The sequence below is a fragment of the Phyllostomus discolor genome, chromosome 5 (assembly GCF_004126475.2).
Source record: "Phyllostomus discolor isolate MPI-MPIP mPhyDis1 chromosome 5, mPhyDis1.pri.v3, whole genome shotgun sequence".
Lineage (NCBI taxonomy): Eukaryota > Metazoa > Chordata > Mammalia > Chiroptera > Phyllostomidae > Phyllostomus > Phyllostomus discolor.
This window is the reverse complement of record NC_040907.2, coordinates 25,160,713-25,178,690: the sequence shown is the minus strand read 5'-3', so window position 1 is coordinate 25,178,690 and position 17,978 is coordinate 25,160,713. Positions and strand designations below refer to the sequence as shown.

General features: G+C 47.0%; 1 protein-coding gene across 1 annotated transcript; it reads left to right on the top strand.

Annotated features, from left to right (window-relative positions):
• Positions 1–532: 532 nt before the first annotated feature.
• SF3A3 (splicing factor 3a subunit 3) lies at positions 533–17,389 on the top strand. The gene is made up of 17 exons (XM_028513703.2): positions 533–734; positions 1,017–1,064; positions 2,428–2,480; positions 2,586–2,691; positions 3,830–3,902; positions 4,271–4,362; positions 5,761–5,843; positions 7,122–7,260; positions 7,772–7,840; positions 8,276–8,343; positions 8,523–8,630; positions 11,542–11,611; positions 13,449–13,613; positions 13,710–13,820; positions 14,712–14,802; positions 15,816–15,871; positions 17,097–17,389. The coding sequence occupies exons 1-17, from the start codon at positions 639–641 to the stop codon at positions 17,172–17,174; spliced, it is 1,506 nt and encodes a 501-aa protein (XP_028369504.1). The 5' UTR covers positions 533–638; the 3' UTR covers positions 17,175–17,389.
• Positions 17,390–17,978: the final 589 nt, after the last annotated feature.

Below are 17,978 nucleotides of genomic sequence, written 5' to 3'. Positions count from 1 at the left end.
GTATTTCAAAGGTGTGTTAACCTGCACGCACAAGAACAACGAACAGGGCTTGCTTAAACTCTTTACTAAAAAGGTTATATGCCTGTGGCATGACTACTCACCATGACCTATCCAGTCAGGAATTCATGATCTGATCACCCTGTGAGGTTACATTTCATCACTATGCTTATGGGTTTTATTATATGATCCCTTTTTCGTTCACAAAAGAAACAATATAAAACTACTATCATCCCCATTTTACTGGCAGGGACACTGAGTCCAGAGAAGGGGCAAATGTCAAAAGTCACCCATCCATGCACTTCAGTACTCCTCAGTCTACGCAGTCTCCCCCGGTCCGCCTGGCGGGCCCCAGGAAGGAGCCGCAAAACGACAGGTTCCTGGAGTTTTGTCTGCCCCCTAGAGGAAACCTGCAAACTCTACCACACCCCCGGCCAGCAGAGGGCACTGCTACCACCTCGACAGCACAGGTTGGATCTCCTTGTGGTGCTCACTTTTCCTCCATTCCCCGGGGTACTTCCGGCACGGCGGAACTTCGGTGCAGCCGGACGCGCCACGGTAGGGACGCTGGCGAGCAAGGCGGCAGCAGTTGTTTCCGGCCCTGTCGGTGGTCTGAATTAAGTGGCGGTGGCGGGGTGAAGATGGAGACAATTCTGGAACAGCAGCGGCGCTATCATGAGGAAAAGGAGCGGCTCATGGATGTCATGGCCAAAGAGATGCTCACTAAGAAGTCCACAGTGAGTGGGGCCTGGGTAGGGGCTCCGTCTGCGGCTGGGCCGCCTCCCCGTGTGTACCCCCTGAGAGCTTTCCTTAACTCTCAGGCCTGCCCCGCTCCCCGCCCACTCCCAGGGCTTCCTCTCCGAGGTCCGCCCTTGGTAACCTCCTCCCGGGGCCCGGCGCCCCCGGGGGTCCCTGCTTTAGCCACTGAGACCTGAGCGCGTAAGTTCCGCCCTCGGGCGGCCTTTTCAACTCCAGAACTCGAACTAACGGCGTCTGTGTCACCCTCTGCTTTTCTTCAGCTCCGGGACCAGATCAACTCTGACCACCGCACACGGGCCATGCAAGATGTGAGTACCCCGCTATCCGCTTCTCTTTGGGTCAGAGCGAGCTGGGAAAGAGAGGCAAGGCGGGCGCGGGGCCTAAGATAACTAGCCAGGTTGGCCAGTCGCGGGTTGTCTGCTTGGAGTTGTCCACGCGGCTGCTGAGCTTGAGGGTGCTGGGTTGTCCTTCCTCACTTCTCTGAATGGGGAACTCTTATTCATTCTTCATTACGCGGGAAGACTCCCCTAGTAGCGTCCTGTATCCCATCGATGTACAAAGAATAGTTATGAGAAGTAGATTACGCAGGCGCAGAAGGTATGATCTCTTCTCTTCAAAACAGAACGCATCTTTTAATTACTTGTGCCTGCATTGCCTGTATTTATCTAGAAATAATTCAATTTATTACTTTCAGAAAACTAATCAAAATGTTGATTCTCATTAAACCTGAGTAATAGGTAAATGGAGGTTCATACGGTGCTCTTTCTTGCATTTGCTCGAAATCAGTTAAGAAAGGCATGAAAGACCTAATCAGAGTTTCTGATTTTTAAGGAGATCATTAATATTACAAATTTCTAATCCCATATATAAATTCCCAAATCTGAAATACTCTGAAAACAAAAGGCTCTTTTTTTGTTTGTTTGTTTGCTTTGGTAATTGTTTGGTGGCAAAATCTTTATCCCACTTAGTAAGTAATGCATAAGTTTTACTGCAGAATTACTAATATTTGTTCCAGGTTCCACTAGGTATCTTCCGTAGCATATAGTACCTTTCCAAACCTTAAAAATCCCAAATTTTAAAATAGATTTGTCCCCAAAAGTTTTGGAGATGACACCATGTACCTATTCCATCCTGAGTTGGAATCTGAAGGAACCTATGTGATGTTTTATTTAGCCTGTGATGCTTTATTTAGATGTTTTATTTATTTATTCAGTCAGACTTTTTTAAACTTTATTGTTATTGTTGATACTATTACAGATATCCCCATTTTCCCCCCGTTTGCCCACCTCTACACAGCCCCTGCCCCCTCCTTCCCTCCACTCAGTCAAGCTTTCTGAGGAAGTGCAAATCGTCTTGGATAACTCTTTTGTCTTTGAGAGTCTTAGGTAGGAACTGTAGTTTAGCGTATGGCTCTGTGTTACGACTCTTTTAGGGAAAGTAAAACATCAGTAGCATGTAAGTAGAGGAACCCTGTGTCACCCCTTTATTGATCTGTTTCAAAAGCTAACCAGGAATCAGTGCTCTCTACTAAAGGTACCAGAAAGCACAGGAACTTTTTACACCACATCCCTGGAGTTTTCCCTGGGCCTTGACTAGACAGCCCTTCTTGGGTGCTTAGCTCTTTAGTTGTACAGAGTGCTTCGTTCTGATGGGTTTATGTTTGTCTTTCAGAGGTATATGGAAGTCAGTGGGAACCTGAGGGACTTGTATGACGATAAGGATGGGTAAGTGACGGTCACAGCCAACCCAGGGGTTAGTGCTTCTGAGGAGCCATAGTGAAAGGGCTGATTTTATGCTCTGTGTTCTGTGAATTTTTCACGAAATTGCAGGTTACGAAAGGAGGAGCTCAATGCCATTTCAGGACCTAATGAATTTGCTGAATTCTATAACAGACTCAAGCAAATAAAAGAATTCCACCGGAAGCACCCAAATGAGGTATGGCCTCAAAAAGTATATTCTGTAAACCTGCTCGCAGCTAAATAACATATTCTTTTTCTTTTTTTAAGATGTTATTTGTTTATTTTTAGAGAGAGGAAGGGAGAGAGAAAGAGATGGAGAGAAACTCAATGTGTGGCTGCCTCTCACGTATCCCACTGGGGACCTGGCCAGCAACCCAGGCATATGCCTTGACTGGGAATTGAACCAGTGACCCTTTGGTTCACAGGCCAGCACTCAACTCACTGAGCCACGCCAGCCAGGGCACACATTCTTTTTTGAAGGAATATCTTAGTGGCACATCTCCATTTTCCTTACACCTTCTCTCTAGTAGGCTCTTACAGTTGTTCGTATGGGAAATAGTAAATTAATAAATAATGCAAGAGTAAATTCTGTGTTTCATGTACTTAGAATTGTGAACCTACTTTTCCCCCACTCTGTGTATTTAAATACATAGAGCAGTGGTTTCCAAATATTGCTGCTCATTTAAATCACCTGGAGATCTTTAACGAGTACCAGTAGCGCCCCCTCCCCTTCTGATTTAATTGGTGTCAGGTGTATCAGGGTCTTTTAATGCCCTTTTAGGTGTTTCTGTTGTGCAGCAAACTTTGGAAGTGGCTGGCATTGAAAAAAAGTCTGTTGATAGTGTTAGCTATTTGCAGGAGAATTAATAAAGGAAGACTTTGAATTTTCATTTTATCTTTTTTTATATTATTTGCGTTTTTGTGAGCGTGTGTTACTTCAGCAGTATTTAGTCAAACGATACAAAAAAGAAAAGAAAAAGGTAAATGGAAAACAGTAGTAGGCTCCTAAGAAAAATCCAGACTGCCCTGACCGGTGTGGCTTGCTTGGTTGGTGCGTTGTCCTGAATACCAAAAGGTCATGGGTTCGATTCCTGGTCAGGCGCATGCTAGGTTGCGGGTTTGATCTTTGGTCGGATTAGTAACCAACCAATCAGTTTTTCTCTCTCTTTCCTCTCTATAAAATCAATAAATATATATTTAAAAAAAAAAAACAACAAAGAAAAAATAAAGACCAAAGTGTCAGGAGTCCCACTTTCTACACAGCCCATTTTTGTGATATTGCAACTTTTTTTATGTTAAAAAATCCACCTGAGCCTTTCCCTTCTTTTCATCAGATCTGTGTGCCCATGTCAGTGGAATTTGAGGAGCTCCTAAAGGCTCGAGAGAATCCAAGTGAAGAGGCACAAAGTAAGTGGGATTTAACTTCTCTATCCAGTACTCGAGCAGAAGTATGAGTTGATAACGGAACTCAGTTTGCCCTCTGAGCCCTAGAAAGCAGGGCCCCAGAGAAATTTGTAGCCAGGCTCTCTTAGTGGTTTTCTCTTTGCTGGTTTCTCTGGGCTGGATTAACCTCCTAAATTGGCCTTGGACAAAATACTGAATTTTGTGCTAGCCTAGCTTAGATTTACTGGCCTGGAAAGCTGGGGTCTTGAGCACAGGGAGAACACTTCGGTGAAGGGCTGCTTCATGAAACAAGGAACTAGCAGCGCATTTGAAAAGCCGAGTCCAAGGACATGGTCTTTAGTATTTGAATCGTTGGTATCTGATTCCTTCAGATCTGGTGGAGTTCACAGATGAAGAGGGATATGGTCGTTACCTGGATCTCCACGACTGTTACCTCAAGTACATTAACCTGAAGGCCTCTGAGGTAAGACCCAGGAGAGGAGAACGTGGTTTTCATACTAGGGGTGAGTCAGGATGCTGGGCTGGGGCTACTGGGCATGAAGCAATTAGAGTGTCTTCCTTGGGTTTTATAACTGTTATATAAATACTAAAGAGGTAATGTGTTTTTCTTAGAATGAAACAGCATTCAAAATGAACGTCAGGTTTCTACAGTGACTACAATAATCATTGTTAACGTTTATTAATACAAGCATACTTTGCTTTTGTAAAAACAAATGTTTTTAAAAACTCACAAACAGCCCTGGCTGATGTGGCTCAGTGGATTGAGCACAGGCCTGCGAACCAAAGCATCGCTGGTTTGATTCCCAGTCAGGGCACATGCCTGGGTTGCAGGCCAGGTCCCCAGTAGGGGGCGTGCAAGAGGCAACCGCCCAATGATGTTTCTCTCCCTCTCTCCTTCCCTTCTTTTCTCTCTAAAAATAAATAAATAAAAATATTTAAATAAATAAAAACTCACAAACACATATGCTCCTGTGTTAGGCACACATGGTACCTGGTACCTGGAAGAAACAAAACAATCTCACCAGCAAAGGGCTATTTGATATCTTTTTTTTTTTTTTTTAATATTTTATTTATTTATTTTTAGAGAGGGAAGGGAGGGGGGAGAGAGAGGGAGGGAGAGAGAGAGGGAGAGAGCGAGAGAGGGAGAGAGAGAGAGAGAGAGAGGGAGAGAGAGAGAAAGAAACATCAATGTGAGGTTGCTGGGGGTTATGGCCTGCAACCTAGGAATGTACCCTGGCTGGGAATTGAACCTGGGACACTTTGGTTCCCAGCCCGCGCTCAATCCACTGAGCTACGCCAGCCAGGGCACTATTTGATATCTTAAAAGATATTTGAAAAATAACTTACTGCAGGAGATGCGATTTAATGTGACAGTCTCAGAAAGATCTCAAGAAAATGTATGATTAAGTTCCTCCTGGAGTTGTGAGGAAATGTCCCAAAAGTTCAGTGACTGAACTTTAAGCTCCATGAGGGCAGATTCCAGGTGTGTCTTGTTCTCACCTGTATCCATGTACTTGGTCCAAAGATGCACAATAAGTGACTGAATGAGGGATTGAATGGCACCTTCCAGCTTGTTATGTTAGGATACAGTGGGTGTCAGAGTCGTTAACCAAGTGCCTGGCAGGGAATGTTCAGCAAGTATTCCTTTCAGTTTACCATTTACTAACTTGATCTCGATTTTGCAGCATTGATTGTATGCCTGCTATTCTCCCCAGTGAGTGTGGGAATTAAATGACAGAACAGAAAAAGGCTAAAATGCTCGTTAGGCAACATTCAATTTTGATTTTATTTACTGGAGAGTATATTGTAACCTGGTGGAAACACCTAACCGAAGCTCTCGTCACCTTTCTTCTCTTTCCAGAAGCTGGATTATATCACATACCTGTCCATCTTTGACCAGTTGTTTGACATTCCTAAAGAAAGGAAGAATGCAGAGTACAAGCGGTAAGCAGCACTAGCCCCTGGGCCTCTGCTGGGTTTGAGTGGACTACTTGGTGTGAAGGACTGAGAGCGGAGTTCTGGATTTTGTCGTGTGGAAGGCGTTGGTGGTAACTTCCAGGCTTAGTGAAGGATAGGGGTTTTGAGTGACACGGTTTTAAAACCTTGGTAATGCTCTGGCTCTGGAAGAATGCGTGTCCATGAGCCCATCTGCAGTCTTACACCCGCACTGTTCCTAATTTTCCCTCAGCGTAGAAGGAAGTCTCCCATCCAGGGACCTCTCTCTTTGGAGTTTAATGGGGAAACATTAAACTTTCTCAGGTTGTGACTGAAGTGAGGTGCCTGGGTCTCATGTATAGATGTTAACTTTTTGTGTTATACCCCTGGTTAGTGATAAAATAAAATTTTGTTTTTACCTGAAATAAATTTTAAAAGGTTTTTCTCCCCCTTGTATTGCACATATTGTGGTGACACTGGTAACAGAATTACACAGGTTTCAGGTGCCCGGTTCCACAGCACATCATCTGTACACTGTGGTGTTCGTCCACCAGCCCCAGTCAGGATAACCTGAAATCTTTTATGTGTGAGTCAGGACTTGAGTATTCAGGCCCTGGCCGGTGACTCAGTGGGTTGGAGCATCATCCCCGAGCACCAAAAGGTTGTGGGGGTTCAATCCCTGGTCAGGGCACACGGAAGGCAACCAGTTAATGTTTCTCTCTGTCTCTTTACCACCCCCACTCCCCACACTTCCTCTTTCTCTAAAATCAATGAAAGGTGTGTCCTCAGGCGAGGATTAAAAAAATAAAAGACTTTAGTATCTGGAATTAACGTGTGAGGATGAAAGAAGATAGGAAAGGTCAGAATCAAGATGTCAGGTTAGGAAGCAAGTCAACTGTAAGCTCATTTTTAAAAGTAGTAGTATTACTTTTAAAATTTCATATCATTAGAACTATAAGTATAGCCCTGGCTGGTGTGGCTCAGTGGGTTGAGCACCAGCCTGCGAACCCAAAGGTTGCCAGTTCAATCCCCAGTCAGGGCACATGCCTGGGTTGTGGGCTGGGTCCCCTTTTGGGTGCATGTGAGAGGTAACCAATCAATGTTTCTCACACACATTGATGTTTCTCTCCCTCCCTTCCCCTCTCTCTCTGAAAAATACATAAAATCTTAAAAACAAAAACAAAAACAAAAACAAAACAGTTCTAAGTACACATGTATTTTACAGGGCGTAACAGTTTGTCAAAATAGAGACCCTCTTTGCTTTTTCTGAATTGCTTGCTCCTCTAGATACCTGGAGATGCTGCTTGAGTACCTCCAGGATTACACAGATAGAGTGAAGCCCCTTCAAGATCAGAATGAACTTTTTGGGAAGATTCAAAATGACTTTGAGAAGAAGTGGGAGAACGGTACCTTTCCTGGATGGCCGGTGAGCTTCAGTGGAGGTGTGGGCGGAGGACATGCCAGGGAACTTAAGTGACTATTTTACTTTAAACTTAGCCTCTGCTTTGGGGCTTGTATGTGCTGATCCTGAGATCGGCATGGCCATGAGGGAGCTCTGCCCACTGTGCTGGGTTTTCTCTGTGTACTTGGAAAGGAGCTTTGTCAGGGCCCACTCGCCATTGGCTAAGCCCAGGCTTTTCATCAGCCATGTCATCACTGCTGTATGCCTTCCCACTAACCAGAAATGGATGGATTATGTGCTACGAATCATTGCTATATATTCTTACAAATCCTGCGGATAAACTTGAGTCTTCCTGAACTCTCAGGAAGAGGGTGTACCGTCTCTTGTTTTAGGTTTTGCTCTGCTCGTGTAGGACTTTGATTCTTATTCATACAGGTATATAACAACAGAGCCAGCTGGCACCTGATAGTGGAGGTGGCTCCCATGCCTTCTTTCTAAACCTCAGTCTTAACAAACATTGTATTCTTCTTGCCAGAAAGAGACAAGCAGTGCCCTGACGCATGCTGGAGCCCACCTTGACCTCTCTGCTTTTTCCTCCTGGGAGGTATGTTTTCTTTAGCCAGTCTACTTGTCTTGCTTGTTCCCTCCTCAAAGAGACCACTCATTTTTCCTGTTTTAATGTTACGGACTTACCTTGGTAAGTTTCTGGAACCAGACATCTACAGAAAATACAGAGAAAGGAAAAGAAAAAAAAAGTATAGTACTTTAAAAACTATGAAATAATAATTTGAACTATATTCAGCTATAGTGGAGATCATGGGACACTACCAGTATGGTTATTTGTGAACTTGACCACAGCGTCAGCCAGTCCTTCGGAGGGTGTGAACTGAATGCCGGGAGGTGGGCTGTGGAATGTGTGGGCATGCCACAGCTTCGGGAGCACCCGCACCGCCGGCCTGCAGCGATCTACATTTGAGCATTTGTTGTTTGTCAGAATCCGTTTAAATAAAACTGTCGTAACTTGTCTTGTTTTATATAGGAGTTGGCCTCCCTGGGTCTGGACAGATTGAAGTCTGCACTCTTAGCTTTAGGCTTAAAGTGTGGCGGGTAAGAGACTGTTTTTTTTTCTGTCATGACTGTCCCATTTATTGTGTTTGTAGTCTATGTGGCTCTGTTACCATTTTTTCTGTGCCTGCCCCCGCCCCCACCACCACCACCACTGCAAAAGTAAGCAAGTCTGTATGATAAAGTAATCCTGAAATGCTTTTCCCCTCCTGTCTCCTTAGGACCCTAGAAGAGCGAGCCCAGAGACTATTCAGCACCAAAGGGAAGTCCCTGGAGTCACTCGACACCTCCCTGTTTGCGAAGAATCCCAAGTCAAAGGGTACCAAGCGGTGAGTGGTTGGGGAAGCGCCTCTGCTTGCAGTTTTAAAATGTTATTCTAGTGCAGAATTTTCTTCAAAACAGATTTTGTCACCATTGCTGATCCATAGAGGTCCGGTCTGCTCTTTTTCTCTGCTAACGGCAGAAGGTGCTTTGTTCTCGCAAACCAGGCACAGTTGGTACTTGGGTGACTGAGAGTGGCTGAAGTCTCCGCTGTTGAAACTGCTCTAGGGAGCCTGTGTTACCTTGATAGCCTAGAGATAGTTTCAAACAATATTTTCCTAAGTTTATTTTGGACATCGACTCCGTTCTTGAGCCACATGCATACAGGGTACTTTCTATATGTGTTCTGATTCTTACAACAGCCCTGAAAAGGACTTGTTATCCTGATTTTTTTTTTTTTAAGATTTTATTTATTTATTTTTAGGGAGGGAAGGGGGGAGAGAGAGAGATTGAGAGAGAGAGAGAGAGAGACATCAATGTGCGGTTGCTGGGGGTTATAGCCTGCAACCCAAGAATGTCCTGGCTGGGAATCGAACCTGGGACACTTTGGTTCCCAGCCCGAGTTCAATCCACTGAGCTATGCCAGCCAGGGCCTGGTTTTTTTTTAAATTAAGGACTCAGAAAAGTTATAAGAAGTATCCACTTTCTTTTTTTTTTCTTTTTTTTAATATATATTTTTTCTTTTTTAATATATTTTATTGATTATGCTATTACAGTTGTCCCATTTCCCCCCTTCTCTCCCCTCCACCCTGTACCCCCTCTCCCACCCACATTCCTCCCCTTTAGTTCATGTCCATGTGTCATACTTGTGAGTTCTTTAGCTTCTACATTTCCCGTACTATTCTTGCCCTCCCCCTATCTATTTTCAACCTACATTCTATGCTACTTATTCTCTATACCTTTTCCCCCTCTCTCCTCCTCCCACCCCCCTGCTGCTAGCCCTCCATGTGCCCACCATTTCTGTGGTTCTGTTCCTGTTCTAGTTGTTTACTTAGTTTTTTTGGTTTTGCTTTAGGTGTGGTTGTTAATAATTGTGAGTTTGCTGTCCTTTTACTATACATGTCTTTTCTTTATCTTCTTTTCTTAGATAAGTCCCTTTAGCATTTCATAAAATAAGGGCTTGGTGATGATGAACTCCTTTAACTTGACCTTATCTGAAAAGCACTTTATCTTCCCTTCCATTCTAAATGAGAGCTTTGCTGGATAGAGCAATCTGGGATGTAGGTCCTTGTCTTTCATGACTTGGAATATTTCTTTCCAGCCCCTTCTTGCCTGTAAGGTCTCTTTGGAGAAATCAGCTGACAGTCTGATGGGAACTCCTTTGTAGGTGACTGTCCCCTTATCTCTTGCTGCTTCTAGGATTCTCTCCTTCGTTTTTACCTTGGCTAATGTAATTATGATGTGCCTTGGTGTGTTTCTTCTTGGGTCCAACTTCTTTGGGGCTCTCTGAGCTTCTTGGATTTCTTGGAAGACTGTTCCCTTTGCCAGATTGGGGAAGTTCTCCTTTATTATTTGTTCAAATAACTTTTCCACTTGTTGCTCCTCCCCTTCTAGTACCCCTATAATTCGGATGTTGAAATGTTTAAAGGTGTCCTGGATGCTCTTAAGCTTTTCCTCGTTTTTTGAATTCTTATTTCATCATGCTTTCCTACTTGGTTGATTCTATCTTCCTTCTGGTCCACTGTATTGTTTGGAGACTCAGATTCCTTCCTTTCACTATTGGCTCTCCTCCGTGTATCTTCCTGCATCTCTTTTATCGTAACCTGCATCCTTTCATCTAATTTGCACCCAAAAATCAACCAATTCCGTGAGCTTTCTGATCACCAGTGTTTTGAACTGCGCATCTGATAGATTGGCTATTTCTTAGTCGCTCAAAAGGATGAGTCCTGGGGGACTGATCTGTTCTGTTGGAAATATGTCTTATGTCTTTCCCTATCTCTCCTTTTTTTTTTTTCCCCCCTGGTCTGGTCGCTCTTGTTACGGTGTGGGGGCGGAGCCTTAGGTGCTCACCGGGGCTGGGCACCCCAGTCGCTAGATTGTGACGTTATATGTGGGGGCGGGAGCGGGGACGGGAGGGAACAATGGCAGTAGTTCCATTCTCCTGGGCTCAGACCCTTCTCTGTGATCCTGGGCTGCGAGCTCTGCCCTGGTCCACAATCGCTGCCTCACTGGGTCTGCCAGCCGCAGCTTGCGTACTCAGGGATCACCGCTGCGTTCTTGCGCCCCAGATGGCTGTCGCACTGATTTTGCGCAAAATTTTCCCCAACCTCCGCACGCCGCCAACCCGTGCCAGCCCCGCACCCGCCCAGCTCGTCGTCCCCTACCAGTCTGGATGTACGGGTCTACTTCAACTTCTTGGCTGTCCGACTTCCATTCAGATAAATCCTCTGTCAGTTCTGAGTGTTATTCTGTCTGTAAATTATTGTTGTTCTAATCTTGGTTGTGCGAGGAGGTACGGTGCGTCCACCTATTCCTCCATCTTGCCGGAAGTCCCCACTTTCTTTTTTTTAATTGTATTTTTTCTCCATTACCATCTATCCCCCTTATTACCCTCTCCCACCCCCACCCAGAAATGTATCCACCCTCTCAGTTACTAAGTAGCAGGGTCAGGGATCAGGCCCAGACCCTGGAGCTGGCTCTTTGCATTGCATCTCCTTGCAGGTTTCAGTGTGGGGATTTACACATCTGGGCACGCCTCCCGCCTCATGGAAGGAGGTCGAAGGGAGCTTCCACGCATTCCCAGAAATAACCTCAGTACTTCATCAGCGAGCCGTGGGCTGAACAGAGCCTTTGCTTTCACAACATCTTTCCCATGAACTTAGAATTTTTAATGCATCTGTTGGATAAGTGTCCGACACAGGAAATAAGGCATTGGTTAAAAGAACCCTTAAGTGATACATACAACTTTTTTCTTCCTAGAGACACGGAGAGGAACAAAGATATTGCTTTCCTCGAAGCCCAGATCTACGAATATGTAGAGATTCTCGGGGTGAGTCACTGACTCTGGTGAGGACTATAAATGCTACAAGGTATGGAAGTAAGAGAAATTGGAATTCAAAGAGGAAGAGCAGGTGTTAAACTAGTTCAGCAGAAGACAGAGTTTTCTCGGGGTGCTTGGCCCTTCGGCGAGGACCTGTTCTCTTCTTGGGTGTCTGCTGTCAGGTGATACTCCCAGGGCTGCCCGGTTCCCCGGGGCCTAGGCAGAGAGAACAGGCTCCCTCTCAGGACAGTATTCAGAATGGTGTGGGTTTGTTGCCTGAGCTCCAGAATACACCCAGCAGGTAACCCAAGAATCAGATGCTCAAAAAGCAAGTAAGAGAAAGGCTACTCACGGCAGCTTTTAGCCATGACTTAACATGAAAAGGCATTACTTACATGTTTACGAGATGGTGAGAAACTTATTGGGGCTGGAATGTTCGTGGCACAAAGCTGCCTGAGCTGCTCCTTGAGTATTCTCTCAGGAAGGAGGGTTAGTTGGGGTGGAAAAGGCCTAAGCTGACAAGGATGTTTAATTCAGAAAGTAGGGGAAGGAGTAGGAGGAGAATAGTTGTCTTTCAGGGACTAGGGCAGCACTCACCCGGAGAAGACGGCCAGCGTCCCAGCAGTAGGCCGGCTGGCCCAGCAGTGTCGGCTTTGCGCAGGTCTCACTGGCTCTCAGAGGCTGTCCCTTTGCACATGCTCAGACGGTGCTGTGAGTGGATGGCTCTGGGTCAGAGAGCTTATTTCTGGGCCTTCGTCTGTTGCCATGAATATCCTCACTCTGCCCCTGTTTGAGGACTGCATATAGTAGTGATAAGTCTGGAGTCACCTGTTGGTTCCCTTTGTTACACTGCTTTCAACAGAAGGAGGCTAGCCAGACGCTGGACACTGGGGACCTGGTATTCTCCACAGTATACTTGGGCTTTGCTACTATAGGCAGCAGTCCACGGTGCCAGTCCTCTGAAGCTGTCCAGAGGCCAGTTTGCCCTTGACTTAAGGTGTACTCACTACTTTCCCCTCCTTTGAGAGCATTTTGCTTGCCCTGCCAGGAGGTGGCACCATTCTCTTAGGAGTTCCGGACAGAGTGGTTGCCAGTGGTCACTCTGGTGGTGCACTGATGCGATTCGAATCGTTATTTCACCCTTTATTGCCCTCTGTTGGTTTCCAGACGTTGTGTTAAATCTTTGGATACAGTGGTGAATATGATGCGGCCTTCTGCCCCTAAAAGACCCACTTTGTGGTGAGAGGAGACGGGGATGCGGTGGAATGAGATATACACTGTGATACGTTGAGGTTGACTGTTCTGAGTAGAAAGAGGGAGGGAAAATGTTTCGGGTAGAGGAAACAGTGAGCATGAAAAATTTTGTGAGCTATGCCAGGAATTTCGACTTTGTCCTTCAAACAGTAAAAACCCAACGCAAGTTTTTTATGCAAAGTGTACCGTTAGATTGGTTTTCTTTTAAGCAGATAAATCTGAAAACAAAGTGGACTCAGAGCAAGTTAGAAGGCTCTCATCTGGGTGAGGGCATTAAGGTGGAAGGAGAAGAAGGACCAGTTCAGGAAACACTGTAGATACGGCTTTGTTCCCTGTTGTTCTGTGGTAGTCTGTGGCCTCATGAGTCATTTAGGCCAGTGACATAAAACCTTTGACTTCCCTCTGGGGTCAGGGAGGGCCACTGACGGGATTTGTGACAGGAAATTAGACTCTCCCTTCATTATCTTGTCAGAAGGGAAGCCTTGTCCTTGGCAGTGAGGGTCAGCAAGGGTCGCGGGAAAATAGGAAATTTCCTTTCTTGCTTTTCACTACTTTTCTCTGACTTCCCTTTTCATTTACGAACCTGCCTTAGGAACAGCGACATCTCACTCACGAAAACGTCCAGCGCAAGCAGGCACGGACGGGAGAGGAGCGAGAAGAGGAGGAGGAAGAGCAGATCAGTGAGAGCGAAAGCGAGGACGAGGAGAACGAGATCATTTACAACCCCAAAAACCTGCCCCTCGGCTGGGACGGCAAAGTGAGTCCCCGCGCCACTGTCCATGCCCCCCGGTCCCCGCTCTGGGAGCAGGTGCAGCTGTTCCTCTAATGCTGTGTGTCTCCTGGTTTCTTTCAGCCCATCCCCTACTGGCTGTACAAGCTTCACGGCCTAAACATCAACTACAACTGTGAGATCTGCGGAAATTACACCTACCGAGGTCCCAAGGCCTTCCAGCGGCACTTTGCTGTAAGGAACTCAGAGCTGTTGCTCCTGGAAGGGGATGTGTAAAACACGAGTCCTTCCGCGAAGAGGGTGGGAGCCGCCCGAGAGGGCCGCCAGTGCCCAGGGCTTAAGAGACTCAGAGCAGGAAGGACTGGGTCTGAAGGCAGGCGTGCGGCCTCAGCGCCAGTGCTGGCCTCGTGCAGTTAGTGCCTACCGCAGCCTGTGGGGCGTCCTCCCACTGCTGTTTGAGCCTCATTTCCGTTTTCTCTCGCTTATACTTTTCTCTGTCTTGTCAGCATCTTACCAATGAAACCAATGATTTTCAACCAGTGTGTCGCAAGAATTTTTAAAACATGGCGACACCTGACTATTTAGTCGGGGGCACCGACCCCTTAGAGTGTCAAATAAGAAAATGACAACACCCTGGCTGGTGTGACTGGGTCGAGGGCCAGCCTGTAAACTGGAGGGTCACTGCATCGGCGTCTCTCCCTGTCCTCTCTCATGTCCTCGCTTGTCCCTGTCAAACAGTCTTCGTGCTTACAAAGGTGGCGCTGTCCTGCCACCAGGGACCCTTCTCATACGGGTGGTGGGGACTGCATGTGAGGTGGCCAGTTAGAGTTGTGATGAGTTTCTGTGGGCTTCACACACACGTTTTGTCTGAAAGGCTGCTGGACCTAGGGTCTAGGTTTCATAACCCAGCCCGGTGAGGTACAAGCACAGTGCAGTGCTGCTTGGAAGGATCTGCCTCTTGTCCGTCCCAGCCAGCTGTTCACACACATGAACCACGAAAGAAGTGCTGCCTTTAGGTGGAGTCCTTTGAAAAGGGTCAGGTTAGCGCTCATGAGGGGAATGGAGTTAATGCTCTGTGTTCAGCTGTTTCCATTTCGCATTGTTCTTTGTTTCTCTCTCCTCCAGGAGTGGCGTCACGCACACGGCATGAGGTGTCTGGGCATCCCAAACACTGCCCACTTTGCCAACGTGACACAGATTGAAGATGCTGTCTCTTGTAAGTGAGCTTTCTCCTTTGGTAGGCCAAGGGCCTCTCCCACAATGCACTATCCCAATGCCCTGGTGTGTCCAGGCTGAAGGGCAGCTTCTGGATATGTGGAAGCTTCAACAGTCACACATTACTGTAGTTTTGAGGGTCAGCAGTACCATTTCTCCTTTGGGAAGAGCCCAATGCTGAGTATAAAATAGGGCTTTTAGCCCTGACTGGTATGGTTCAGTGGGTTGGGCGTCATCCCACAAAGCTGACGGTCGCTGGTTTGATTCCCAGTCAGGGCACATCCCTGGGTTGTGGACCACGTCCCCTGTTGGGGGCGTGCGAGAGGCAACCGATTGATGTCTCTCACATGCATCGATGTTTCTCTCCCTTTCTTTCTCCCCCCTCCTCTCTCTAAAAACAAATAAAATCTTTAAAGTGGAGCTTTTAACTATATGCAAGATTTTGAGCCTCTTCCCCCACAGCCGTGCATCTCCTAAACAATAAGAGACCTTACAAGACTTGCAACCAGGGGAGCAGTGGGCAGCAGCAGCTCGTTCTGGACTAAACCCCTGAACCTGTCTCCAAGGCCCCCTTTTCATTGACTTCCCAGTGAGCCAAAGCAGACCTGCCCAGGCTCTCCCGTTGCTTCCTCTATGCTGAGCCCTTCCTTGTGTCACAGTCCCCAGCTTTAATAAACGTACTCTCAAAACACACACACACACAGAAACAGGTCACTTTCTCCGATAATTCCCATGGGTTGTACACATTTACTTCTTTCTCCAAGAGTATCAATTCTCTATTTTAAGAGGTCTTTGGTTATATTTAATGCAACTTTTCTTTTACAGAAAAGATTATGGTAAGTGTTGCAATGGAGTTGTTATCTACAAGTGGTCCAGAACCAAAATTCCAGTTTGGGGCAAGCCAGCGCTTCAAAAGCAGGGTCACCCTGGGGAGTCCTAATTGGGTGGGGGGCAGGGATGTTGTTAACACTGTGTCACCAAAGGATGCTCATCCTGTTCATTGTCGTCCTGCAGTGTGGGCCAAGCTGAAGCTGCAGAAGGCGTCAGAACGGTGGCAGCCCGACACCGAGGTGGGTGCCGTGTGCCGTCCGGAATGGCGTCAGACGACGGGCCCCTCGCCGTGTGGAGGGGGGTGGGAGGTGGTCCCTGGCCCACCGCAGTGTGGAGCAGCAGCGTTCGGCCTGTCTCATCTCACTGCACCCATAAGACTAATCACCAAAATTCTGTGGCACGCCAAAAATACACTTTTTGCCAATCTGACAAAAAAAATTTTTTTTGATTCATTCACACTGGATGGCTGTTGTTGTGTTGGCTGTTGTCATTTTCTTAATCTGACACAATCTAAGGGAAAAGAGGTCAGTGCCCCCAACTAAATAGTCAGATATTGCATGTTTTAAAAATTCTTGCAGCGCACCGGTTGAGAACCACTGGTGTAGAGTATGATGTAACAGTATCTAAAAATTGACTCTTGGCGTGTAAGCCTAACTTATTTGTAATAACTAAGTGTGTCAGACTTTAAATCTGCGTCTTTAGACAGGTGGTATTCCCTCCTGAAATTCTGAAGTGGCGAGCAGGAGCACCCAGCGTCTTGTCCTGCCGCGGGGCTGCGTAAGCCGAGAGGCTGAGTCCATGTCTCATACATTAGATGTACTTAGAGGATAGCATCTCGTGAGAGGTGGTCCTCGCATGAGGTGGGGAGGCGTCCTTTTTGGTCTTGAGATCGTCACCCCAAGCAGCAGATTTCAGAGATAAGGGCGCCATGTGTATGAGGGACGGGAGCAGCTTTTTCTTTCAGATCAGTGGTTGTCGGTGTTCAGTAGCGACGCCCTCTTCACACTGGCATGCAGAGCTGCAGTGCACAGGAGCCAATAAAGCAGGACTGCGGGAGTCGGGAAGCTTGGCCTGCTTGGTCTCCTTCCACCCTCCTTGCCTGCAGTGGCTTCGGGGGCAGAAACCAGGGTTCTTGGGAACTTTTGAACTGTTGTCGTAGGTCAGCCTTTCTCAGTTGGGGTTCCTCATCTGAAACATAGGAAGTGATTGGAGTGAATGATTTTCTCATCTCTCTCAAGGATGGGTCACGATCAGTACCATTCTGGATCCCTAGGAGAGAAGTTGGTTCAGTACACACAGGGATGTCTTGGGGCAGTGGGCTGGCTTGTCATCCGGAGCACCAGCTGAGAAGGGCTGTCTTGGGTGAATGCCATGGGACCCGGCCGGGGTGCTCTTGGGCACCAGACATTGTTTCCAGCCGTTTCTTCCAGGAGGCCTAGCTAACAGTGTGCTCATCTTTTCCAGGAAGAGTATGAAGACTCCAGTGGGAATGTTGTGAATAAGAAGACATACGAGGATCTGAAAAGACAAGGGCTGCTCTAGTGTTCAGGAGCGAACCTCAGCTCTCGGACTTGCCCAGGCTTCCCCCAGATTTGCTTTTTCTATTCTCCCAACCAAGTGCGCCTGAAGACTCTGCTAGTCTTACAGTCTGGCGTGATCCTGTAGAGACAAGGCATGCTGGCAGATTGTGGGGTTGAAATGTGTTTATCTTTGTTTTATATTAAAAAATTTCAGAAAATAAAACCAGCCCTTCTTCTGAATGTGTCTTGGTCTGAAGTCCTGGATCACAGACTAACTCAGTCCTTTAGCTCCTAACTCCTCCCTACACCTTCCTCATCAACTTCAGTAGCAACTAAGGTTTAATGAGCACCTGTCAGGTACAGATGCTGTCAGTGTATCTGACCTGACCTCTTCCTCACTTCCTCAAAGGAGCATCACCCCAGGATACGCCCTGCCCTTATGAGTCAGCCATTCGTGCACACGCTGGGGGAAGAGGGGGAGGGTGAGCCAGGGCCTCCGCTAAGGACAATGATGTTGGCCCTGAGGTTTCCTTTTTTATTTACCTAGAGGAGTGGGGCTGCTGGGGAACGGGCCTGCAGCCCTGCCCTTCCCCACACCTCAGCGGCCTGGCATACCGTGGAACTGGGACAGCAGTGACTTCACCTGCTTGCTGGTTCAAAACACGAGTCTGGTGACCCTGTTTCTTCTGCAAGATCCCTATTAATATTCTTGTGTTCTCCAAGCCCAGGAAGCCAAGATTTGGGTGGAGTTGAGCCCCTGCCACAGGAGGTGAGTCTGGTGTCCCCAATGGAGAGAATGAGGGGAGCCGTGGGAGCTCCAGTCTGC

What these genes read in the sequence shown, in the direction of transcription:
- SF3A3 (XM_028513703.2), top strand. Translation starts at nt 639, where the DNA reads ATGGAGACAATTCTGGAACAGCAGCGGCGCTATCATGAGGAAAAGGAG. An exon ending in TCCAAGTGAAGAGGCACAAA is followed by an intron (nt 3,903 to 4,270) that starts GTAAGTGGGATT and finishes TGATTCCTTCAG; the next exon opens with ATCTGGTGGAGTTCACAGAT. An exon ending in AAGTCAAAGGGTACCAAGCG is followed by an intron (nt 8,631 to 11,541) that starts GTGAGTGGTTGG and finishes TTTTCTTCCTAG; the next exon opens with AGACACGGAGAGGAACAAAG.